The sequence below is a fragment of the Dasypus novemcinctus genome, chromosome 16 (assembly GCF_030445035.2).
Source record: "Dasypus novemcinctus isolate mDasNov1 chromosome 16, mDasNov1.1.hap2, whole genome shotgun sequence".
Lineage (NCBI taxonomy): Eukaryota > Metazoa > Chordata > Mammalia > Cingulata > Dasypodidae > Dasypus > Dasypus novemcinctus.
In genome coordinates this window covers 27,081,334-27,108,998 of record NC_080688.1, presented here as the reverse complement: position 1 = coordinate 27,108,998, position 27,665 = coordinate 27,081,334, and the positions used below count along the sequence as shown (strand labels likewise).

The window sequence follows — 27,665 nt, the reverse complement described above, 5'->3', positions numbered from 1 at the left end:
TTTATTTATTTATTTTTTTAAAAGATTTATTTATTTATTTCTCCCCCCTCACCCCGCCCCCCGGTTGTCTGTTCTCTGTGTCTGTTTGCTGCGTCGTCTTTGTCCGCTTCTGTTGTCAGCGGCATGGGAATCTGTGTTTCTTTTTGTTGCATCATCTTGTGTCAGCTCTCCGTGTGTGCGGCACCATTCCTGGGCAGGCTGCACTTTGTTTCGCACTGGGCGGCTCTCCTTACGGGGCGCACTCCTTGAGCGTGGGGCTCCCCCACACGGGGGACACCCCTGCGTGGCACGGCACTCCTTGCGTGCATCAGCGCTGCACATGGGCCAGCTCCACACGGGTCAAGGAGACCCGGGGTTTGAACCGCGGGCCTCCCATGTGGTAGGCGGACACCCTAACCACTGGGCCAAGTCCGCCGCCCTCACTTTCTAATTTAATTAATTCTGCTGGTATTTTCTAACTCACCATATCTGTTCCTAACCTAAAAAAAAGTTCTGTGAATACCACTTGGGTTTTCTGATCAACATTTCTAGGATGTGATCAATTACAGGGTCTCCTCTAGCACATTTTAATAAGTTTATCCGTATAAGATGTTCTCTGATCAAATCTAATTTTGAATACTCCCCATATTATTATGCCATTTTACTGTCCTTTATATTGATAGAATGAAAACAAATGTTTGCTTTGTTTTCTATTTTTACTGTCTTTACATGTGCACATAGGCAAATATCTTCCATTAAAAAACATGCACAGGTTTTTTAATGTAACAGAGCCACTAATCATGGTTATCTCGGCACTGTGAGAAAAATGATGATAATGTAATAATAGAAACTTTCAAGGCAAAGAGGAAAAGAGTAGCGTTTTCTCTGGCAGGGCATGGTTTAATTCAACTTCTGCTGTTGACGAATACTTGAGATTCAGAGCCTGGAATTTAGATTTTCTTACAATTCACCATTGTTATGGATCTTTAAATATCTGATTTTTATTTCCTTTGATGTCATCTCACATAGGTTCCTTCAGACTAGGACAAACACACATTTTCATATAGACTATTTAGAGTTTGGGCTTTGGAGATCAACATAATCCAACTTCCTCATTTTAAAAACAAGTCACCTGAGACTCAAGGAGGTTCAATCATTTGTCCTTACTACAAAGTTAAATTATTAGAGTCATAAATGAGAATCCAGACCTCACATTTGAATCCGTTCTTATTTTCTGTTAAACTATATTTATTTCCATTTACAACAACTGTAAATATCCTTACGTCTACCTGTAAGTAGTCTCTACACTCAAAAATCTGTGGACGCTATGGGTCATTTGGAAACTCTAGGCTGTTTCCAGCTAGTGTCGATCTTACCACACTGAAAAGACCATTCGTGTCCTCCCACACTCTAAAACATTTCTCAACTCCCTTTTTAAAACAGCTTTATTCAAATATAATGCGAATGCCATAAAATTTACCCATTTACAGTATGCAATGTAGTAGCTTTTAGTGTATTCAGAGTTGTACAACCATCAGCACAATCAATTTGAGAACATTTTCATTACCCCAAAAAAAAACCCTCTTCCCCTTAGCCAGTATCCCCCCCTCACATTACCCTCTAAATTCCCCAACCATAGCCGGCCACCAATCTACATTCAGTCTCTATGGATTTCCCTATTCTTGATATTAAATAGAAATGAAATCATACAATATATAGTCTTTGTGACTGGTTTCTTTCACTTAGCATGATGTGTTCAAGGCTCATTCATGGTGTAGTATGCATCAGTATTAGTACTTCATTTCTTTTTATTGCCAAAAATTTTCCATTGTATCTATTTACCACATTGTATTTATCTAGTCATCCATTGATGAATGAGCTGTTTCCACTTTTTGGCATTAGTGAATAATGCTTCTGTGAACATTCTTGTACAAGATTGTGTGGGGACATTTGTTTTCATTTCTTTCCATTGTACACCTGGGAGTAGAATTGCTAGATCATATGGTAAATCTATGTTTAATAGGTTTAAGAACTGCCAGGCTATTTTCCACAGTGACAATACCATGCTACATTCCCTCCAACAGTGTAATAGTTCCGATTTCTCCATATTCTCGTCAACGCTTGTTATCATCTGTCTTTTTATTACAACTGTCTTAATGAGTGTGAAGTGGTGTCTCATCATGGCAAATGATGTTGAGCATCTTTCCATGTGCTTATTGGCCATTTGTATATCATCTTTGGAGAACTGTCCAAATCTTTGCCATTTTAAGTTTGGATTATTTGTCTTATTATAGTGTCTTTTTTTCCTTGTCTTTATTAATTTTTTTAATGTTACAGTCAAAAAGTATGAGGTCCCCATAGACCCCCCACCCCCCTCACCCTACTCCTCCCCCCATAACAACACCCTCCTCCATCATCAGGAGACATTCATTGCACTTGGTGAATACATCTCTGAGCACCGCTGCACCTCATGGTCAATGGTCCACATCATAGCCCACACTCTCCCACAGTCCACCCAGTGGGCCATGGGAGGACATACAATGTCCAGTAACTGTTACTTGTTGTATGTTTTAGATACAAGCTCTTTATCAGATATATGATTTATTGGGTGCAGTCTTTTCACTTTCTGAATAGAATTCTTTGAGACACAAACATTTTTCATATTGATAATGTGCAACTTATCTACATATTCTTTCATTGCTTGTGCTTTTGGTGTCATATTGAAGAAGCCATTGTCTGCAGGGTCACAAAGATTCTACATCTGTGATTTCTTCTAAGAGTTCTGTAGTTTAAGCTCTTACTTTTAGGTACATTATCCATGTTGCACTAACCTTCGTATCTAGTGTGAGGTAGGAGTCTACTTTCACTCCTTTGGATCTGGAAATCCAGTTGTCCCAGCACCATTTGTTGAAAAAATTATTCTTTCCCCATTTAATTTTCTTGACACCTTTTTGGAAATCACTTGACCATACATGCGTGGGTTTATTTCTGTTCTGTTGCTCTAGATGTCTACCCTTATGCTGGTACCACGTAGACTTAATTACAGTAGCTTTGTAGTAAGTTTTGAAATAAGAAAGTGTGATCCTTTCCAACAACTTTTTGGTCACTTACTTCACCACCAAAAATTGCAATCCTGTACCCCCAAATATCTGTATGCAATAAACAGTACAGATATAATAGCCTATAAATAGAATAAACATACTAGTACACTAAATTGTGTGTAATATAAAACATGCTCAGAGCAATTATAATGGTGAAGATGAGATAAACAATATTTTAAAAATAATTGAGTGTTATTTTATAGAAAATTGGCAAGTAAATTTCCATCTTCCTTTATGACAATTAGATTTTCTTGAAAACTCATCAGAAGGTGTTGCAAATTTTATGTTTTAACAAAAAACAGCATCAGACTTCCACAACTCTTTTATAATGGTAACAAATGAAACAAAATATTCATTTTAAAATATACTCACCTCATCCATATCATATCTTTTTCATACTAAAATTTTCTGTGTATTTTATTAGATTTAATATATTAGCACAGCAGTTCATATATATTTTTCTTTGACACGTTTTGGCACTCAGTAATATGGTTGTAAAATGCATCCATGGTGATGTATATAGCTGTCATTTATTTTCAGTCTTGGTTTTAGCATTTTGTCATATGAATAGAACACAAGGTACTTGGTTTGCTTCCAGTTTATTATTACTATTTAAAAATGTTGCTCTGTTAACATTCATGAACATGTCCCCTGGTGCATACGTGCAAGAATTTAGGAGAGGATATATGTAGAGAAAGTAGTATTGGGTCACATGATATGTGCATCATTAATTATGTTAAATACTGTCGAATTATCCTCCAGAGTGCCTTACCAATTTACACTTCCACAAGTGGTGTTTGAGAATTCTTATTGCTTCATATCCTTCTTCATTTCTTTTTGAAGAATGAATATGCTCATTTAAAAGGTTTACTGAGCTCTGTCTACTTGATTCAAACTTTAAAGAAAAAAGATGAAGCTCTTTCCTTTATAAGGACGATATAGCTAAAACAGTTTTGGATTTCAGATTTCTTGAGGAAAACCAAGTCTATATAGAGATTATCAAGATCTGGTGTCTCAATGGAAAGTTAAAACCTATCAAATCTATGAGAAATCTGCCTTTTTTTTTTATCTTTTGTTATTGGAACATTCACCCCATCCCTCCTTTTAGTCCCAGGTGCAGTTCCTACTGAATCCATCCAAGGAAGTACCTTTGAAGAGAAGATATTTCTTCAATGGCAAGAACCAACTCAAACATATGGTGTAATCACTTTATATGAGGTAGTATATGCATTTATTAGTGATTTAATTTTTATAATTCCTTACGTCATCTAGGCTACCTAGTATTCAAAATGCTAATATTACATAATGACATAATGCCTCTTAATTTTAAGTCTCTCCATGGTTATCATGGCTATTGTAACCAAGCAAAAAAAACAATGAAAAATGAGTTTTTGAATTATGTATAATTTCAGGATGTATATTTACAATGAGCTGGATGTTTCCAGATGATATGTTAAGGCACAACATGAAAATAAGAAATCACCGTCATTAAAAACAACTAAGTATTTTGAAGCATACATTGATTAGGAGGCAAACCCAGAATCCTCTTCTCTTGCTTAGCTGTGAAATATTTTACTGCTGAATTATACAAGAACGCTGATTATCCAATTAGCAAAGTCAATACAAATTGTTTCAGGAGTGACAATACTATGATGTCTTTTGGGTTCTTAGTATCAGCAAAGCATCCTTTAGCTGTCTGTGACACAGTTTTGTCTCCTGAGGCATATCAGATGGTTGAATGATAGATAAAAGAGGAGAATGGGATGAATTGCTCAAGGAAAGAAGTAACAGCAGTCCTGGAGGGTAGAGTCACCATGCCATCTGTGTGAGCATCACTGCATTAGTCCTATTGTCATAGAAACAAGCAGGTGCTTTTTTTTTTTAAGCCAGCATTTATTTGAATGCAAATTCGATAAAATTATATGTTGTTCGATTTCTAAAAATTGCGGCCATTTCTCACGTGGCTCCTCTGAATACCTTTCAGAACTCCTGACAAAAAAGCCTGAGCAGATGAAGCTGTCAAACAGCATTCGCTGCAAAACCCCTTCCCTGACCCACCTAGCTTTACATTCAGGCTTCCTTGTGTCTTCTGAAAATTGGTATTGAAATGTTTAAAAAGAAAAAAAGTGTAATTGAAAACGAAGTGATGTAATATAAAAGAAAAAATAGTTGATTTGAGTGCTAAGTTATTGATGCTGTTCATTGGCTGCCTTTTTGTAAAAGGATGGGATGTTAGGAAAATTCATGGCTAGCTTTTATGAGCAAATCAAAGTTCCTAGTTTTTTCATAGTAATTGGAGTCACTCAGTTAATATTTTTTACTTCATGGCCATTTTCAGGTCTCCATTTTGGAGATCCTTTACCTAAGGATAACAGGATTTTTATTTAACCAGAAAAGATACAATTTTTGAAGTCAAAGTTGAATTCCCAGGAATAAGTCCCCCTGTCCTAAAGCCACATGTTGATATCAAGACAGACGTCAAGTAATAGCCAGATTTTTTCTAATCCCGCAGAGCATGTATCTCTGTGTAATAAGTAACTTGGAGTAATATTAATAAGTGACTTTTATGTGAAATCAATAGCAATAATAATTCAAAAAAGAGCCCATTATTCTCTCTGACCTCAGCAGCCAGAACGTCGCAGGCGAACACTGATCTCAGTGCCAGTGCGGTGAGCATGCGTGAATGTATCATATGTCAGGATGTTCCAGATCAGATGGATGTCAAGTAGAGCAGGCTGACTCAGTTTTCTGGGTGACAATTGTAAATCAGATGTATGTGATTAAGTATAGGTTTTCTGGCCACCAAATCTCCCTCTCTCTTTTCCCCATTTTTTTAAGAAATAGAAATGAAGGAAGTGCCCAGGCTCCAAGGAAGGCCTTACGTGGAGTGTGGGGAGGGAGCGCTTTAGCTAATGCATACCTGCGTGCTCATTTATCCAGCCCATGCCGGGGGTCTGCGACAAGCCCAGATTCCTACTAAGGCCCGAAGACTATTGTCTGAACAAGAGTTGGCCTCCTCCCTGGAGGAGGTCCCCATCTCCTTGGATAGACATCGTGCTAAGGAAATAAAAGCGTAGACCCCAGAGGGACCTTCCATGACAAGTATGTAATGGAACATATTTGACTCCAGGTGAAAACTGGAAGGGGAGGTAAATAAGCATGGATGAAGAAAGGTTTAGTAATAAATGGTACAAGTGTTTCTTTAGGGAAAGTAGAGCAAATGGACACCTAATGAAGGACAGAAGGGAAAACAGATGGAATATCAGAGCTGTTGTAAATGAATGCACTTTAAGCCTCAAGTTTATCCTCAAACTCCCTCTCTACCTCTCAGGAAAGATATACCAAAGTATTTTTGATTGAAAGACGTTGACAGCTTCATTTTTTCTAGGAGTTATGATAATTTACAGCATTAAGCATTCTTCCGGTTTGATTCTTTGTCTTCCCCTAACTTCGATTCTCAGTCTTCTCAAAACCGTGCTTTTCTTTCTGTTCTCCCTGCCTTTGTTCTAACTCTAATCTTTCATTTACCTTACCTCCCCCTACTTCATCCATTTAGTTTTTTTAGATGTCTCCTTAAAATGTGGGTCTCATAATTGCACCTTTCCCTATTAGCTACCTAAAAATCTTTCATTTTCTTAATCATAAACGTAATCCTGGCTTTTTGAAAGACTACTTTTAAAGCACCAAAGTATTCAAAATAAAATATCCATGCTTTTCAACTTCATTCTTCAATGGTAACTATGGTTAACAAATAGATGTCTGTTCTTCCAAAATTTTACAAAGCAGAGTAAACACATCAAAATACTTTTAAAAGTATTTGGTACATTTAAGGCATTGTAAGAAGACTAAAGTACAAAAGGCACTTGTTTATGTCTACTAGAAGTAACAACCCTATCTTTCTAATACAGAAAGAATGATATAAGTACTACCTGCAGGCACTCACCATTTAATGTGTGAATAAAGTATAAAGCTGTGTTGCTTGGGCTCATAATGAAGTAGAATGGTCTGGAATTGTTGACTGATGAGGGAGCTGAGGAATCAAAAAGAAGACACCCACAGTCCTGAGCCTGGGTATAGGGGCTCAATTAATTACCATTAAGTGAGACAGGTAATAGTGCAGAAGGACTAGAATTTAAGGACTGTCTTAAGAAATTTGATTTCAATATTCAAGACCTTCCATGATCTGACCCCAATTTATATTTATTGCTTCTCATCTCAATACAGAATTTTCTTATTTCCAAGAACTTTCTGGACATCCCCACCACCTTCCTTTGCTTAGATTCTTTTTCCCCTTGACACACCCTCCCCCCCTCCTCTTCCTATAGCACTACTTATCTTTCAGTCTTTCATTCATATATTGTACTTCCCTGAAGTGTCCTAAATCTTTTCCTCTTTGGAAATCAGATTTCATTATTTGTTCCTTTGTGCTCACAGAATAAATTGCTCACCTTCAATTAAGGAACGGTATTTTATGCTGCCTAGAATTACAACTAACTCACACTCCCTGGAAGATTTTGAGTTCCATCAAGGTCAAAGATTGCAGATGATTCCATTTGAGTTCTTTTTGAATCATCCAGTTAAGAATTTGAAGCTTCAACGTGCCAGCATGCTTGCTTGTCTGTTCTGATGTGGGACATCTCATAAAACTACGTAGACCCAACATGGTACATCAGTAATCTTTATAGAAGCTTCATTACAATTGTCTCTAATCTCAGCCGGTGATGCAGTGCAAATAAAAAAGCAGTACCAAACTTTCTTTCCGGAAGCATCCTGTTGCTTTTCCCACTGCTTAGTACTTAATAGGCACTCGAAAAACATTTGTTAAATAAATAAATGAAAGAAACCAATGCCACAACAATGTGTTGTAGTTGGGTTAAGCCTGGAGATATATTCTGGTGCCCTTAAGAACTACTTCTCAAGTCAATAGATATCCACTGAATATCAACTTGGTGGCAGGTAATAGAATTATAGACCGTCCCTAATCCTGAGGAGGCTCTTTTGTTGTTGTTTTTTGTTTTTGTTCTTTTTTTTTTTCTCTGATGCCTGGGATTCTGTAGAAGGGTTTGAGGGGGTGGGTCCCTGAACTTCCTGAGGTTTTGTGTATACATATATGCACATATTAGTTGTTTGTTAGGAGTTCATTCAAGGTGAAAGGAGTCCTAAGTTTAGGGCTACATGAATTAGTGTGCATTATTTTAGAGATGAGGGAAAGATGATCCCTAATTTTTACCAAATTATCAAAGAGCTGTAGTGAAAGAAAGTTAGGAACCCCTAGACTAGCTTACCCTGCAACTGCATGGCTATTGGCAACTGCATGGATATTGGCAATGACTAACCCATTAGCCCCTCTTAATAAAACATTGGCTTTGCAGACTGTGCAGGTGCAGCAAAGAGCCTGACTACCAGAGCAAGAGTGCTTGTGTAAGCATATGCACACACCTGGTCTCCCCAGGAGGCTTTCTAGGAAAACATACTGAGAAGCAACTATTTACTGATAACAGTGGAATCAAGAAGAGGAAGACAGCAGCCTCTTCTCAGAAAGATAATACAATTGCAAGAAGCAACCTGGTTCCTTTTGGAATTTTTAAATCATGATTTAAGAGCAAACAAGGGCTTTTGTAGTACCCGACATGAATTCCTGCCAAATGAACTTCATGTACATGGGCAGGCATTCAGCTGATCTAAGGATTGTTAGGCCAGGGTTTAGGAAGACTTTACAGAGAAGCAAAATTGGGTCTGTGGCTTAAAAGGTGGACCCGAACTGTCAGCAGCATCTTTGGATGATATCCTTCATTCATTCAAACATAGCAGAATGAAACATTCTCCTATGTTTCTTTGGTTTCTCTTACAGCTATCTTTGAACTTTCTTCCAGCTTTTCTTGCTCCTTTGTTGGCTCCTCCTCCTGTAACCTCCATTAAATGTCAGGGCTTCTTTGCACTTAGGACTAGCTCCCATCTTTTTACTCCCCAAACTGCATTCCTGAGTGATCTCAACCATCACTAAGACACTAATATCTTTTGAACGCTGATCGTTCAAACTTCCATATGCCCACAGTCTAACTCTTAATTCTTCCTCATGCATTCCATCCCATTGCAATAAGGAGTGCCATCTTTTTGGCTCAAGCCCCAAACATGGAATCAGTCCTTGATCCCTCCTTCTTTCTTTTTCCCACCTCCAGTCCAGCATCCACCCATTTTTTTTCTGTAAAATATGCCAATTCTTCTCATTGATTGCAGTCTCCACGGCCCCTACTTTAGTCCAACCACTTTATTCTCTCACCTGTGCTCACCTGCTCTCTATCACTAGTCCCTGGACAGCTGTGATTTTTCCTGATGGTCTCCCCCCACTCTGCTGCCTTTATTGAACCCCCTCTCCCAGCCCTAATCAAATCAATCCCCCATCTGGCAACCAAGATCATCTTTTTATAAGGGAAATCAGATCATTTTTATTTTACCCTTAAAATTTTTGGAAGGCTCCCCATTGTGTGTGTCCAGATTCCTTCCGCTTGGGTTTCGGTGCCGTGTCTGGTGTATCCCTTGCCCACATCACCGCCCCAGTGGGTTCCCTCACCAGGCTCCGACCCCCCAGCCTTCCTTCTGTTCATCAACTGCTCCCAGCACTTTCCTGCCTCACAGCCTTCGTTCCTGTCATTCCCATGCCTCAGACTTCCTTCCCTACACTCATGTGGCTGGCTCCTTTGCGAAGTTCAAGTCCCCTCAGCTCTTGAAATGGGTGTAAGTGGGCCTCTCTCCCCACAATTCTTTCTCGGAGCACCCTGTTTGTTTCTTCTATGGGACGCAGCATTTGAAAATCGTGAATTTGCTCATTGCATGCCTTCCAAGCTCCACCCCATCTGCAGGCCAGACCTTTGTCTCCACTGCTCACTATGGGGCATCGCAGAGTGTCCGTGTGCAATACATGCTTGAATTGAGCGAATAAATCTGAGGATGTAGAGAAAAAGGGAAAGAGATTTCTCTGCCACATCCAGGCCGACTAAAGTTAGTAAGCAAAAGCAGTGTCAGGAAAGCCCGGGAAGAGTTTGTGGCACAGTGAATCTTCATCCCCTGACCAGAACAGAAGGTGATTTAATGACAGAGTCAAATATTCAGAAATAGATTTGGAGAAGAAGGCCCAGGCAGGTAAACCCACCACTAAGGGGTTGGACATTGTCCTGTATGTATTTGTGTCCCATTAAAACGTTTGGTGTGGCAATAAAATGGTCAAGAAAATGAATCCAGCCCTGACAGGCAGTTTGGGTTAGAGATTGTTAAAGAATTAGGAGGCTGCTGCTATGGAAGGAAAACTGGACTGACAAAAAGGAAAGTCAGATGGAGAGACGTCTATGGAATAGCTAAGAATTTATAGCAACCAGCAACGGACACAACAGAGCAGCCAAGGAAGAAGGCTCAGACCAAAGCATAACTTGAAAGGGGGAACGTTTTCACCAAAATGAAAAGATGGGTAGGAAGCCAGTTGAAAGTAATAAAGGGTTTGGTGTATCCATATGTTAAGTAAGGCACATACCCAAGGAGAAATAAATATTCAGTTGCAGACAGAAATACATAGTGGTTAAGGATCGTTGGGACTGAACTGACACTCAATCAGGGCTTGATTCTAAATGCAGGACTTCACCTAGGGTTCTGTTAGCTGAAGTCCTGAGCGGATGGAGAAATAGAAGCCAGGCTGTGTCGTTACGTTAAGTTAGTCTTAGGTCAGAGGTTCTTTTAGTTACACCCATCATAACGTTTGGGCTGCTTCTTTCTTTCCTCACCAGACTTTGACCTCCTTGAGGGGAGGTACCATGTCTGGATCACCATTTGACACTCAAGCATGGAGCTCGGTGCTTGGCAAATGAAAGGCGCCCAGTGTGTGGAATGAGTGAATGAATGAAAAAATGTCGTTTGCTCTGCCTTCTCCCAGCTACCCTTTTCTCCGGGGTCTCAGAATGGAGGACCAAGTCAACAACACAAAGCCCGTCATATTGCTGGAACCCCTTCTATAGCAGCTGGTGGTAGACAGGGTCTCGTCTGCTTGACTCGCCTTGGGTATGGGACACCTGTTAAAGGGTTAATAGCAGATCCTTTGCCTGACGGTGAGGGTGCCATGAACTGCTGTGATTAATATATACAGCAAGCATTTTCTTGCCAAAGTGTAGCTGATTCAATCTAAAGAGTCTTTCAGAGAGGTCTTCTTAATTATAATGACATGGTGTAAATATAAGAAGAAAGGATGTCAATTATCACTCCATATAATAACAGTGTTAGCGTGCATGCGCATAAATTATAAGGAAGTTTACCTGTGTAAAAGCAGAGAAGAGCTCAGTTTTGCAATTTGAAACTTCTGAATATGCGACATTTAAAAATTATGTCATTATCACTAGTAGAAGTTAGCAATCACCTCTACAAGTGCGTGTACTTGAATAGTTGATGAACTACTCACATTGAAATTCTTTTTAAAAACTTCATTTGAAAAGGAAAAATTGAAAGGCACCTAGGTGATGTTTATTTTCACACATTCTAGACTCATCTAACATACTTAGAATATCTATTATTTAGCAGACATCCTGGACGCTTCGAGAGCTGCCCTGTCCAGTCATTCCAAGTTGGCGATTCGACTTTAAATTTCAGTTACTTAACAATAAAACCAAAAAGAATTCTCAGTGCATCAGCCACACTAGCCACATTTCAAGTGCTCAGCAGCCACGTGTGCAGAGGGCAACCCACAGAAAGTGCTGTTGGACAGCGTTGCTCTAAAAAAAAAAAAATGAGCATGGCCCACAATGAGCACTGCAGTCATAGGACTGAGAAAGATTGGCTTGCGACCAGGGTTTGTTTTTGGAGCAGGTATCTTTGCCTGCCTTGATGAAGATGCTTAAAAGTGTCCTGTGTCCAGTAGACAATAATCCCATTTGGTGCTAAGTCAAATCCTGGCCACCAGGTTAAAGACAAGCCCTATCCTAGTCAGTCCCTCATCTGTCCTGCCTAGGTGTATCTGTGTTATTTTGTTCTAAACCAACAAGATGGTGTTTTGAAAACAAACGAGTTCAAGGTATTGGCTTAAACTTGACTCACCCTTCATTTTCTCATCTACTGGCACTAAGTTCCTCTGTCTATAAAAGTAATAGCTCATCACATTTTTGGCTGAGTTCCTATGCTACTTCACTGGATTCGGAACTTGGAGAGTCTAAGCAAATAGGAGAAAGGGTCACAGAGTGTCTGACAAGACGTACATCAGAAGATGTTTTTGGATAAAGATGTAATCTTTGCCCATCTGCTCCAAATATTTTATCACATTCTTATTCTTCTGCAGATCACCTACAAAGCAGTCAGTTCCTTTGACCCAGAAATAGATTTATCCGATCAAAGTGGAAGAGTTTCAAAACTGGGAAATGAAACCCATTTTCTGTTTTTTGGACTGTATCCGGGGACCACATACTCCTTTACCATCCGAGCTAGCACTGCTAAGGGTTTTGGACCTCCAGCAACAAATCAGTTCACCACCAAAATATCAGGTATGATTAAGAATTGATGAGTTATTTCTTTTATCAGAAGGAGCCTTTTTGTGCTTTTCCATTCCCATTGTCAAGACCTCGAAGCTAGACCAAACTAGCCCTAATTAATACTGCTGACTGCCTAAATATCAACTCATAGAATATGATGAAATACTGTGCATATTTGTAATTAGGGAGCTTAAAATCTTTGTGTGTTAGAAAGTAGCAACTGTTTTAGCACTCTGCATTGGCAGACTTGGACATAAGGCGAAAGGTTTTCTTCATTGTACTGTCATCCCAAGTTACTAAAATAGCAGAGTTGGAAAAATCTCTGTAATGAGCCATGAATGATTGAGTGAGAGCTCAGCAGAAAGGCAGCATTGTACAGAGTCGGTTCCAGCCCCATCAGCCTTCCTTGGGACCTTCACCATTAGTAGTTCTAGGTCCTGTAGAGAGAGGAGAGGCACCAGGCAATTACGGCCTCCCGCTTTTCGCTTTTATACCATCCCAGCAGAAGACGTCATTTGAAAAATATTTCTCAGCATGTGCAACTGTGCAGAAAATATCTTTGTGCCTCAGTCTAGAGGAAATGAGGTTGCCATCTGGTATGGGATATGTAACAGAAATGAGCACAATTCCATGGACATTTTCTTTTTCCAGGTTTTCCCTTTGGGAATGAGTGAGAAAGTATTTGTTTGAATTCTGGCTTTGACTGTTTTATTTGGGGATCATGGGAATGGAGGTGGTGAAGGGAAGTAACCCTGTTAATCAGCCAGGATTACTTATCCTTGTACCTGTTCTCCCTCATCCCTGGTTTTGTAGAAGTTTTTCATTGAAATTGAAGGAAGGGAAATACAATGAGAATAGTATAAGGTCTTTGCTAGATTTTGAGGGAGGGAGCTTTGGAACATTGTTTTTAAGCAATTAATATTGTAAGGGAAAATTTTTTGTTTTGCAAAGATTTTATTTATGAGCACAGACAGGACTTGAAATTTAATATACTTTTGATACTTTATATAAAACCTTAGGTTATAGGACACATATGGAGAGATGGAAATGAAGAAGAAGTACTTGGGAGGTTAGAAAAATTCAAGGTTGGAAACCAGATGGATGAATAGAAAGATCACTGCACTTAGAACCAGAAAATGTGGGTTCTAGTTAAAATTTTTCCATGTGCTTCCTCTCTGATCTTGATCAAATTAATTTACCACTATATCTAAGTGAAAGGTGGTAATATCTAGTGCATGAATTTTTCCATGGGAACTGAAAGAGGAAATGTAGAACAATGTATTTAACTCCAAGTACATTAAAAAAAAAATTCCCCTATGAAACCCATATTTTGGAGAATTTTATCCTTAAAAAGGGCATTATTTTAGAAAAAAATAATTCATATGTACCATTTTTATTAGGGATTTTGATCAATATAAGTCTGACAGCTGTTAACACACCAAATTCATATAATTCTATCTAAAAGCAAAGGAACTTGAGGTTTTACTTAGACTCTGCAGGCTCATCAAGAATAATAATTTAATTTCTATGGTTAAAAAGAATATTCCAGGAATTGAATACCACTTTCTGTTTTCACAGATCTAAGATAGAGAACTACTCTAGTACACAAAATGTAATTCTGTGTTACAGATTGGAGTTAATTTTTAATGGAATGGGAGTTAAATTTTAATGCTGAGAAAATCCAATAAATAGAACTGAGAAATAACCCTTGTCTTTTACACAAATGCTTTTTATAGGTAGCAGGATTTCAAAAACTGTCTTTACACAAAATAATCTCCAGCTTTCTCGTCCATTACCTCTCCCGATGGGTGGTGAAAAGGCCTTGTGCTCTGCAGTGTCCCAGGCCCCATAAAATGGTGTGTCTTGTCCACGAAGGGAACAAAATTACTAAAGAACTCCGTTATCTTATCATAAAAAGAATTAACAATCTAGAGGAGAGAGACTCTCATAAGATGGTCTTGGCAATAAGATTCACACTGGGAAAAGCACTAACATTTATAGAATTATATTTGCCTGCTTTACTCTATTACCTCTTTGGAGTCCCATCATAAGCCTAGAGGGTTTTTCCCCTGTTTTTAAAGATGAGTAAACTGAAGCTCCAGAGACAATTAATGTGCCTAAGCTTTAGGATTGGTTATAACCAAACAGAATAAAAAGTCAAACCCAAGTCTCTCTTTAATTCCCATCTCATTTCCACTGTCCTGCTTTCCTTGAGAGCTGATAAGTCGTCTCTGATTGTACCACGCCACTCTAGCTCTCACAGCCTCCTCAAACCCCTGGATGGATCTTTGGTACGTGAGAAACATTGTTGTAGGTGGGAGAACTGTAAAGTTCCCTTTTGTGGTCCTATTGTTGATTTCTTAAATATGTGTTTGAAGTGAACATTGAATTGAAGAATATCAGGCACGCAGAAAAATGCACAACTTATCAGGGCACGGGTTGACAAATTTTCCCAAACTGACCACACCCATTTAGCCAAACCCCAACTTGAGAAATAATATCACTAGTACCTTAGAAGCCTTCCTCTTGCCATCTCCCACTTTACTCTAAGGTCATTATAGACTTATTTTGTAGAAGTCGCTGACATGGTCTGAAAGGGACACAGCGAAAGCTTTTCCATGGTCGTTCAATACCTGCAGTTTAAAGGAATGCACTGAGTTCTTAGTGTGTGTGGGTTTTTTTGGTAACAGGAAGTGGAAAACATAAACCAGAAATAATGAGGCCCCCGTCCTTTGCCTTTTCCCCCCCAGCACCCTCCATGCCAGCTTATGAATTCGAGACGCCTTTGAATCAGACTGACAACACAGTGACTGTCCTGCTGAAGCCAGCACAGAGCCGAGGCGCCCCGGTCAGGTATGGAGCAAGGGGGCAAAGGAAACCAGACTGATTAATTTCTCAAATGTCTTTTCTAGGAATTTGCCACCAACCTTGGTCAGCATGTAAACCCATATCTCTGTTTGCGCTCATTAAAAAGAGCCAGCTATAGAGTGGGTGTAGCTCGGTGGCTGAGCACCTGCACTGTATGTGTGAGGTCTGGGTTCAATCCCTGGTACCTCCTAAAAAATAATAATAATAAACGTTTTTGAGGAAAATGAAGGTGATTTGATGCAGGGTGTTCCAGGATTGTTTAAATGGCTCTGTTAGGATGCAAGGGGGTTAGTCTTTGCAGATAAGGAACAACGCAACAGTCCCTTGAGTAGATGACTTCCTTCTGAAAGGTAATTGCTTGCTGCAGTTTAGAAATCCAATGGCAGGGGACATTTTGTCCCCATCCTTTAAATGGGCATTTGTTTTTTGTTTACCTGGGATTTTAAGTCAGTTAACTTTTAGTAAATGAACTGATTTCTCAATTGAATAAGTGCGGTGTAATTGTTTTGTTTCATTGTTTTTTTAAAAAAGGAACATAACTGTAAAGAACACTGTTGAAGTCTTTATTTGAACAGATTTAAGTTTATTACCAACATCTAGGCCCAATATCTCATTCCATAATGATTTGTATAGCTAAGAAATTACAAAGTGTAACTTCTACAGTGAATGAATAAAATAAATTTATTCTTCCTAGGAAGGCACAAAGGAATGCCTGAATAACTCTTGAATATGAACTTGTCATAAGCTCATTAATCTTTATAAATGAAATTTCTACTTGTTTCAGAGGGAATTTAGATCTTTTACCTTTGAATTATCAGAATAGATTCCCTTCAAAATAGTCTATTACTTTGAATGACTTACTCCAAGGAAACATTTCCATTCACATTTCAGGCAATATTGGGTTTGTTTCATGTTCCTTTTGTAAATTTTATTTCATTAACCTCTTGAATCCTGTCCGTGCTTGCTCACGTTTTCACTCTGGCAGTCAGTTGGATTTCTTTCTACTTAACAAATTTTATACATTTCAGCTCATAAAATCAAAAGTTAAAATAGTATTGGTTGATCGTGATGTCAGATGAGGGTAGAATCCCAGGAAATTTTCTTTGAGAAATCTAGAAAATTTTTCTTTGAAAAATCTATGAAACCAATTTTCAGTTTATTCTGCTGAATATGTGCAGCAGAGCCGCTCTGGTAAGAGGTTTAGGCTTGTCATTCCTGGGTGTAGTTTGAGAAGACACTTGTGAAACTATTTCTGTTGGTGATGCTGCGAAGGACAGAATGCCACTGACCGTCTTAGGAAGCTTGGGGAGAGTTGGGCATAAGTGCTAAGAGTGCCTGCTAGACCTACAGCTGCCTGCCCAAGAGTCAAGGGTCCTAGGGCTGTGGGCCAGACTGTTTTCACTTTAGAAAGCTGAATTATCAAGTGGAAATTGAAGCTTTGACCATGGCCTTGATAGCATCTTTTTTTTTTCTGACCCTCTTAACAGTTGCCCAGACTCAGCAATAATGGGTCGTTAGGACTGGAGTCAGTGTTTTGCTGCCGAAGCATGATGATAAAATGAAAGGACTTAAGAGGTCACAGAGTTTCAATGCCTCCAAACCGGGCAGAGCAGAAATTCCAACCGTTTCCCAAACAGCTGGTGATTCCCTGTGCAACCTTATTCTCATACAAATGCCTTCTGCGGGGTTTCCATTCTTGGTGCATCTTACCTGCAAATCTTTTCAGTCAAATTTCCATCCACATCTTTGTATAGCTCTTTCAAAGCCTAAGTTTTCAAATGGCTTTGGGCAACCTTCTCACCCAGGCTCACCCCTTTTCTTTAATGTGGCAATCACTTTCTGAATCACTGTTCATTTTTTTCTGTCATCTACCTTGGGAGGGCACTATTTTTTTTTTTTTTCTTATTTACTTTTACACATTTCTAATGGTTTTTGGAGACATGGGAGCCTCTTCTACTTTTTTCATTATAGATGTCCCTAGGCTTTTTATTATGTCTATGAAAATACCGATTCACATGCTTGTCAAAGTGTCCAAAATGCCTAGCTTTCGTTGCAGATCTTACATCGTTTCATCAGGCCCAGCACTCTACATTAGCTAATATTTCAGCTTATGGGATTGCACCCTCTTGTGCAATTATCCAGTGCCCTATTTCCAAGTTTGCCCTGCCCTGCTTTGATGAAAGACCCTCTAGTTGTTGGCTCAGCTCATCTGCAGTGTGGCAGGATGATTTTGAGTTCTGCCTCTACTTTACTTTCCACCATGCTAGCATCTGGGCATCTGCATTCACTGTCCATGTCACTGTTCATGAGCATCCTTGATGCAGGGTGGAGATCAATGCTGTGGGACACACTCTGCAGTAGGCATTACAGAAAAACCCACTACAGGTAGCACCTTTACTGGAATGGTGCTGATCTTCCATTGGCAAGTGTTATTTGCAAAATTTGAGAGAGGAAATTATCTTAACCTCACCTGTCAAAATCTTTTGTTTTTTTCTTGCAGAAAAGTGATTATTCTCTTAAAGGGATTCTCTATATTGTACAGCACAATTGGACTGATTATCTATTGAGTAGATGGAAGACCAATATATCTAGAAAGACTAATTTAGGAAAAAATGTCCATAATATTCTCAAAGTAAACAGAGTAGGCTAAAATTTCACGATTTCATATAATGTTTAGAGAAATAAGAACTCTGATTAGGGAATCATAGAGACCTAAAACAAGAAGCCATACTGTAGATTAAAACATTTGAACACATCTGGAAATTTGCAAAATGCACATGTAATCAAACTGCAATATGAGAAAGCTTTTCCCAAATGATAAGATAAATACTAGCAGAAGGAGTGGAAATGAAAGTGAACATCTGTTTGCTCTCCTGGATTTTGCACAGTATTATGTATTCAAAAATACTGCCATTGTGTGGTTTTCAAGACCCATTCTTTCAACTGATTTCATTTTTCTTTAATCCATATTCATTGGTGTTGAAAATTCAGTCATATTTCATTTATGCACTTCAGTAAGGAAGGTGGTAGTGTATTGATCCCACTACACTCAGCTTGGTTAATACAGATTCTTGAAATTGCGCTAAATCCTCAGTGTAAATGATTGTTGTCTTTCTATTGATCAATGCATCAGTTCTGACATATAAAATTATTTAAATCCCGAGATGGCTAGGAAGAATACAAATTCTATCATCCCAGCCAGTAAATGAGCACCTGGGACAGAATTCTAATGTCTGTTCATGGATTCCATTTTTTTTCTTAATAAGATGGGGGAAAGCTTAATTTTCATTTCCTCACTTAGAATTCCCTCATTCCCCTCTCTTCTTCTCTCCACTGTTCATTCCATGCAAACACAATCCAACAGAGTAAATCCTCAATATTTGGCAGTAATAGAGCACCTCTCAAGAAAGAATGATTTTTAAACAAACTTTTGTGCTATTTTTACACTAACAACAAAGCTTCTATGGCTTTACTTGAGTGACGTGTGTATAATTTACTGTGTGCAATATCTCTCATTAATGATGCTTTATATCTTCTAATGAGACATGATCACATGGTTATGCTTTAGGTGATGCTATTTTCAAATTACTCTCATTTTGTTCTCTAAGCATTGTTGTTTTCATTTGTTCATAATTGTTTTGGAGCTATCAGTCTTAGTTAAAACTCCTTGCTCAGATATGTTAGTTAAACTCTTTGGTATTCATGTCAGTGAAATTAAAGATTATCCTTTCACATCACCTTCCCAGGGCCCACAGAATGGATGAATAAAATATGGATTAGAGTGGACTTACAGATATTCTACTATAAAACTTTTGTGACTACTAAAAAAATTTAAAAGATTATTGTTTTTTGATGTATTCTTTGATTCGTTCATTCAGGAGAAAACTCTTGAGTTGGAAAACATCTATTAATATTACAGTTATCTTTTCATGGAGATGGTGTTTTAATATGCCAAAGGCTGCCAAAGCAAATTATCAGAAGTGGGTTGACGTTTATAATGGTAATTTATTAGAATGAACTCTTACAGTTCTGGGACTGTGAAAATGCCCAAATCAAAGCATCATTACAGATGCTGTCTTACCAAAGGTTGGCTGCTAGCAGATCCTGGACTCCTGCCATGTGGTAAAGCAAAATGGTGCCCATCTCTTCCTTCTCCTCCAGGCTTACTTTCTCCCTGAGGTGAGCTGTGGGTGATCAGGCATATAACTCATCCCTCCCCAGGCCTCATCTCTTCAGCTTTAGCTGCCCCACAGAGTCCAGCCTCCAGCCTCTCTTTCAGCCTCTTGGGGTTTCTCTGTCTTTCTGCAGATGTCAGTAATCCTGGAGTCCTCTCTCACATGGCAGGGTAAAAGCTTACAGTCCTCTTTCTCTGTGTCTCCTCTGTTTATATAAAACTCCAGCAAGAGGGCTGAGATCCACCCTCGGTCAATCATGCTTCACTGAAGTACTCCAAAGGCCCCCAACTGAAGTGATCTAACCAAAAGTGATCTAATCAAGAGATCCCTTGACTAAATCTAACCAGAAGGTCCCACATAAATAGTTTGCATGCACAGGAATGGGTTAGCTTAAGAACATAATTTTCTGCATTCTACAAAAGACTCAAACCAGAACAGATGGAGAGGTGACAGTAATTGCTTAAGCAACCTAATCATTAGAACTGGATTCCTAAATATGTGAATGCAATTTTAATTTAATTCTCATAAAGGCAGCTCCAATTATTTTTTTTTCAAGATTTATTTATTTATTTATTGCTCTCCCCTCCCCTCCCCCCCAGTTGTTTGCTCTCCATGTTCATTCGCTGTATGTTCTTCTGTGACTGCTTCTGTCCTTATCAGTGGCACCAGGAATCTGTGTTTCTTTTTATTGCATCATCTTGTTGTGTCAGCTCTCTGTGTGTGCTGCACCATTCTTGGGCCGGTGCACTTTCTTTCGTGCTGGGTGGCTCTCCTTATGGGGTGCACTCCTTGCAGTGGGGCTTCCCTACACGGGGGACTCCCCTGCGTGGCACGGCACTCCTTGCGTGCATCAGCACTGCACATGGGCCAGCTCCACACAGGTCATGGAGGCCCGGGGTTTGAACCTCGGACCTCCCATGTGGTAGGCGGATGCCCTATCCATTGGGCCAAGTCCACTTCCTGAGCTCCAATTATTTTAATGCTGTGCTTTTCTTGTCATTGGTAATTTATTATACTATGTCATCCCAATTGAATGCTTCACTAATAGTTATATTTAACTAGCAATGTATGAATTTTTTGAGAATCAGAGCCAAAAATCTGAATGCTAATGGGAACTTGGCTACCTGTTGAATGGGAGTAGATGCAGTATAAGGAATAGAAGAAATATTTTGCCTTACTTTTAAGGGTGGACACAGTAATTCAGAGTAAGATTTAAATGAGATGGGAAATACTTTCTTTTAACTAATGGCAAGCAAAATTTTTTACTTGTCCAAAACACTGCTGATTAACAACAACAAAAAAGACTTGTATCATTAGAAAACCTCAGTTTCATATGTAAATCAGAACTTTTATTTTTATATAATCTATCCAAGATTTTATTAATTTGATCTTGCCTTGAATCCTTATTGTGTGGACTTTGAAGATGTCTGCTCTTAGCATTTATCCCTCCCTATTATATTTCCCTCATGCTACTTTGTAGTTAACTAGAAAAAAATGTGTGGAGATGTTAAAACCTTATTGTTAACTTGTAATATTTCATGATTTATTCAAACCACTCATCAAATATTCTATAGCAAAATAGAAAATTAGAAATGTATTCAGGATACCTTTTCCCTCTTTATCCAGCTTGTTGTCCTTTGACTAAGCCAATTCTGTATTCTTAGAACAGGCGAAGGACAAGCTTTCATTCCATTGAGGAAAAACAGAGAGTAAAGCAATTTTATTTACTTTAAGAAAGTTTCTTATACTTTCTAAGAATGGTCTATTGATTAAATTCCAGAACTATCTGGGAAATAAGATTTCTTCTCCTGTGGGCATCAGCTATCACACAGCTGTGTCTGTTAAGGGGAATCAGCATGAGTGTCATTGAGGCTAAGAAACCATCACCTCAGGCTAGAAAGCGAAATAGATCCTTTGGCAGTGAAAATAAGGAAATAGATAATTATTATTAAGGAAAAACAGGAGATAATCATGCATTTTGGTTTTTAAAAGTTTCTTGTTTTAGAAATTACTGTTGTTGGCATTCAGTTGACTGTAGTTTCAAAGTTGGATTTTATGAAGTATGAATCATACTTCTTCTGAAATATTTCTGAAAGCAGCAGCTACTCATTTGTCTCCCTTTCTATAAGTCCAAGGAAAGAGTCCTTGTGCTCCTGGCATAGTATTTATGATCAATCATACTTTTAGCCTCATCTTTCTCACAAACACTATCAGTCATATCACATTTCTACTTAAAGTTTTCAATCGTGAAGTTGAATTTCCTAGCACAGCCGTCTTTGCCTTACCTCCCTCTTAGCCCTTGTTTTTCACTCCTCCACCCCACTCCCCAGACATGGGGTTTTTCACTCCTTCAAAAGATCTTCTGTTGTTCCTTGGACATACCATTCTCTTCTCTTTCATGCAAGGAGCCTCTGAACTTCCAATCAATTCTGCCAAGAAATTGGCTGTCTCTCTTTCGCTTAGGAGACCCTTTCATCTCACAAAGCCCAGCCCACGTGTTCTCTCTCCTCGGAATCACTCCCACTTTGGGGGTTCCACTGGCCCTCATTCACACTTATGTTGTTTCAGCAACTATCAATAAAGCAGGGTGGCAACTGTATCTTCTTTATTTTTGCATCCCAACAGGAATCAATAAATGATTGCTAAATTTAATGGTGAAAATATTTTATTTAATTTATTTTCCTTCATCCACAAGATTGAAGTGATGTTCCCATCCCCTTGATTCTTGAGGCCTGATCACCATGTGAGTCATCTTTCAGGAGCTTCTGGTGGTTGTCTGAAGCAGATTTAGTCATCATTGAAGCATTCAGATAATGAACGCCTTCCAGGACCTCCAGTAACCTAGGGATCTCTGCTAGGAAGAAGAGGAGAAGGAGGAACACATCCTAAAGAGGAGACAGGAGGGAGACAGCTAATCACATAACATGATATGCTGACAACTACAGGAAAAGCATAGAGAAATGGATTGGGAGTGCTGGACAAAACTAGCTGTGGTTTGGTTGAGGGTGGGATTGGGTTAAGCTATAGTATGTTATGAGATGCTTCATGAACAGTTTAATAAAATGCCCCAGGAATTTAAGTAGAAATATGTATGTGTGTGTTTATATAAATGCGTGTTTATTTTTGTGAGCTATGTGTGTATATATGTGTGCATGTTCTTTGTTTTTAAACCTTGAGTCTTCCTAGGGCCAAACTGAGCATAACCTATGAAATAGCTGAAATACATCTTTACCCCCTTGTGTTCTTGTCATCCATCCTTCCACCTTTTTATGGTTCAGGCCCCAGTACAGGGATACCAGATGTTCCCCTGCTTGCCCCATTGCCTTTCTCCCAGACATTCACACTTAACACCTCAGTGCCATGGTGAGCCCTGAGTCCCTCCTGGTCCATTATCTGCAGTCTGCTGTGCTTGCTGATTCCTGCCATGACTCCCAGAAACTTTAAGTTCTGTGTCATTTCACCAAAGGAACAATTCTCTGCCTTCCAAAATGGCAGATGTTCTCATAGATGAATATTTTCCAGTTCGTTCTTGGGAGAAAGCCAGAGTTCCTTCACTGATTATTGTTTCCGGAGACATGAAACTCTTGCACATTCCCCAGCCTCATTGGGTGACTTTACAGTTTGTTGTAGGTCAATGGTGAGGAAGGGGAGAAATTGGTACCCATGGATGCATAAATTGGTAATTAAGAGCATTGGTTCTGGAACCAAATTGACCATCTTCAAACCCACACCCTCCACTACTCACTGTGTAAGGTTAGACAAGCTGCTTAACCTGTCTGTGCTTTTGTTTCTTCAACTATAAACTAGGATAATGTTTGTATCAACATATAGGATTGTTGTGAGGATTAAATGAGTTTATATTTTTAAAACACTTTAAGCCATATTTTGCACGTACTAAAGGCTATGTAAGTGTTTGCTCTTGCTGTGGCACCCTTGAGTCATACAGGTGCATGATTTATGTGAATTCTATACATCGGTCCAGTCCAGATTCTCCAGCTTTTCATTTACTAGTTGAACTTACTTTATTAAAATTTGATGTCATGAAAATTTAATATTAAGTGGAAAATAAATTAAGGATTTAACAATTGTCTTTATATACAGAATCATAAATGGAATTACTGTAAATTCTGATTTCTTGAATGCATTTTGAAACTTGATTAGTCAATTTGTTCATGCATTTGCAAGTTTTAAGAAATTGATATTATAATTAGGTAGTGAACTCTCCCTTAACCCCAACTCTGTACAACAGCCCTTCAAAAATATTTGGTGTTTCCCTGTTGACCCCCTGCATCATTAGCTAATTATGGTTATTATCAGCTGTACTGAATGAACTTAACCATAAAACAAAAGAAAACGTTATCTTCTGTTTCATAATAATAAAGAAAATTACTCTGCAATGCAGTAAAATTCATTATATGACATAACCATGAAGAACCAGCAAAACATGTTACTTTCATGGCTCAATAAAGCTTAATGTCATATCACCCTGAAGAATCTGATTCTTATGTCACTTTCTTAAAAGAAAGACATATGTGATACCAATGCCATTTTTTGATCATGCAGTTGTTAATGATTCTTTACTTTAGAATTTACTCCCCAGATTCTAGAATTTGTCTTTTTACTCAGTATAGTTGTGCTCAAGAGTTTGATCCTGGCTTAGCTAAATAAGTTGTTTGCAAATAGTTAAATAAGTTATTTGAAAATATTTTTTTTCATTTAGTCATAACAGATTTTATTCTTTGTATTTTCTTGCTGATACAACTATAATATTTTGAGAAAGAGAAAAATACAATAGTGTAAAATCACACAATTTAAAGTTTACCTTGAGATGCAGATTCTATAATATAAATTTAAAAGAACATTTATTTTAAGTTAACTCATTAAAATTAAAGTGTCATTTCTAGATGTAAGCAGTGTTTTGCTCTAAATTAATTAGAAACTACTCAACCTATCAATAATTAATAATCAAGGTCAATACCATCTAAAGTGCAAGGCGCCCAGCCTTTAGGAGAAGCAGAGTCACTCTCCCATTGGCATAGCCTAATATTTAAATAATAATTTATGTTTAGATATGATATCAATCATGGTTTTGACTTTTCAAATGAGCACCATGATATAGGAAAAGAACATACAGTTTGGAGTTAGATAAACCTGGTGACCATTGCAAATTTAACATCTCTGGCATCTGGTTCCTCATGTGTTCAAAGCAAAGTTGCTCACCCCTAACTCATGGAGTTAGTAGGACCACATTTATTGAGTCCTCATGGGACCCAAACCCTATGTGAGATACGGGGCAGATGGTGAAACCTGTTATGGTCTCTGTCCGCATTCTGGAAAGGAGAGAGAGACCAACATGCCTTCTGATCTCCTCTGGTATTGGGGATGGGAACTTAGATCAATGGGCTCTACAGAGGGAATGGTTTTAGTATATAGGTGGGTCAGAAAAGCCTTCAGAGAGGAAAGCACTCTGGAACTGAGGAGCTGAATCTTAAGAGGTGGGTACTGGTCAAGGGACGAATGTGATGTGGAGGTACGTGGACTGGGACATTAGGTATGCGGTAGCAGATAAAGGATGATAGAGACAAGTAAGTTCAACAAAGGAGCACTGAGTAAGTTGGCATGATCTTAGAAGGAGAAGGGAGTTGTAATGAGAGTGTTGGGGTGAGAAATAGGTGAGGCCAAGATAGGGCTAGGTTAACGGCTTGCTGCACACCTAGGAGTTTAGATTTACCTTTTAGGCAGGCAGGGAGTAGTCATCCAAGGAATTTAGTAAGAAAAATAATGTAACAAAGACTCACATTTTTGGGCAATAGATTAGAGGACAGGAGAGTGTGAGAAGATAGAATCTAGAGCAAGAGCTGAGCTCCTCCAGGGTTCCTTTTCACTGGGCTCAGTTAAAGATCCAGCTAACACTTAGGACATTAGGGGGAAGGTCTCTAAATGCCAAATGCTGATTGTCATTAGAAACAGGGTTTAGAGAAATAAAAAACTTTTAGCCCTTTTTAGGAAAGAAAGACAATGTATTGACTAATCAAAGATAAAATATTGTAAAAGTGAATGCTAGAACATGAGAAATTGAAAAAACTAGCTTGGCAATGAGTGTGATGATTTATTGGAAATCAATTATTGTGCGAATATTTACAAATCCTGATTTTACATAAACATTAAAAACTTGTGGCCCTTATTTAAATTAGCCCATTAAAATGGGTTAATTTCCCTCTTCTTCAGAAGAACTTTCAGGATCTTTCTCTTATCTGCTTCTCTCTACCTCTCTTTTAACAGCATGGCCCTAACCCCTTTTTCCCAAGCCTGTGCTAGCTGTTTTTGTGATGCTTATTGTATAGATTACAGTGTATATTTTGTATTAGCCTCCTAAACGAAGGCTACTGTTTCTGCTCACTGAGAGTATGTAATGCTTCTCTCCCAAAGGAATGGTCCTGGGGCTCTTAGTGGATGAATGTGACTAATTTTTTACTGTGGCCAGGGAAGCCTCAAGTTTCTAATCATGCTAATTCTGCTTCCTCCTATCCCAAAAGATAACCATTCTTGTCGAGGAAAAGTCAAATATCTGGGATTATGAATGCAAATTGCATGACAGCCCTGAGTGTCATTCACAGTAGAAGCTATACATTATACATGATGGGTCTTCTTGGAAGTAAAACTAAGGAAGTGTGCATTCTTCATCCTACTGACCAGAGGCCAAGTCCATTGGCTGACTGGACGGAGGCACGCATACAAGTTGACCTCATTTTGCCATGACAACAGATAAAGCTTCATGCTGTTTCTTTTCTTCATCTATCTAGACTGCCTGAAACCGTGACCGGTGAAATATTTTAGAAGTAGTTAATTATAAACCTAGAGCACCAAAAGGTTGCAATGACTTGAATTTAAAAATGCACTTCCTTAGGAATAAATTAAGGGCTGATCGCTCATCAGAAACTTGAAGGTTCTTAGGCAGTGGGAGAAAGTATTTAAAGTGCTGAACAAAAACAATTGCCAACCAAAATTTTTATATCAGCTGAGACTGTCTTTCAAAAGTAAGGGCAATATTCAGACATTCCCAAAAACAAATGCTGAGGCACCTTGACTCCAGTATTACAACAATGTTATAGGAAGTTCTTCAGATCGAAAGGAAAGGACACTAAACAGTGGATCAAATCAGCATAAAAAATAAATACTTCCTATAAATGCCAGTACTACTGTAATGTGTTTTTTTGTTATGTAACTCTGCTTTTTACCATTTACAATTCTAAACTGCAATTGCATAAAAGTAATGATAGATCTATGACTTGGGACGTGCATATATAAAGATATGATTTGTAACACGCACGACAAACTGATGGGTAGGCAGAGAGGTATAGGAAAAGTGTATGCTATTGAAGATAAGTTGGTATCAAATCAAACCTAATTATTATAGACTTAGAATGTTAAATTTAAGCACCATGTTAGCCACAAAGAAAATACCAGAAAAATATATAAATAAAGAAATGAGAAGGGACTTAAAATAGTAAAATACAAAAAAAAAAAAAAAGCAAATAAATATGAAAAGTAGACATTAATGGAAGAACTGAGGGATGAAAAGTATAAGACCAAATAGCAAAATGCCAGAAGAAAATTTTGTGTTATCAATAGTTACTTTCTATGTAAATGGGTTATACTATCCAGTCAAAAGTCATAGATTGGCAGAATTAATGAAAGATCCATCTATATACTGTTTAAAAGAGATTCCCCTTAAATTCAAAGACCAAAGTAGATTTAGAATGAAAGGATTGCAAAAAACATACTATACATAGAGTAACTGAAAGAAAGCTGGGGTAATTATACTAATATCAGATAAAATAGATTTTAAGTCAAATACTGTTATGAGGGAAAAAGAATATTCACTATATATGGGTAAAAGGGTCAATTCAACAAAAGAAGAAACAATTATAAATACATATGCATCTAATGGGAGAGCTCCAAAGTATATGAAGTAAATATTGACAGATTTGAATGGAGAAATAGACAGTACTACTTAATAGCAAGAGAATTAAATACACCAC

General features: G+C 38.3%; 1 protein-coding gene across 4 annotated transcripts in view; it reads left to right on the top strand.

Annotated features, from left to right (window-relative positions):
• Positions 1 to 27,665, top strand: part of PTPRM (protein tyrosine phosphatase receptor type M) — an 805,217-nt gene that overhangs the window by 470,501 nt on the left and 307,051 nt on the right. For all 4 annotated transcript variants that reach the window (XM_058277381.2, XM_058277380.2, XM_058277379.2 and 1 more), the window contains exons 9-11: positions 4,189 to 4,298; positions 12,391 to 12,592; positions 15,331 to 15,433. In XM_058277381.2, coding sequence (XP_058133364.1) covers positions 4,189 to 4,298; positions 12,391 to 12,592; positions 15,331 to 15,433 — 415 coding nt within the window. The remainder of the gene's footprint in view (positions 1 to 4,188; positions 4,299 to 12,390; positions 12,593 to 15,330; positions 15,434 to 27,665) is intronic.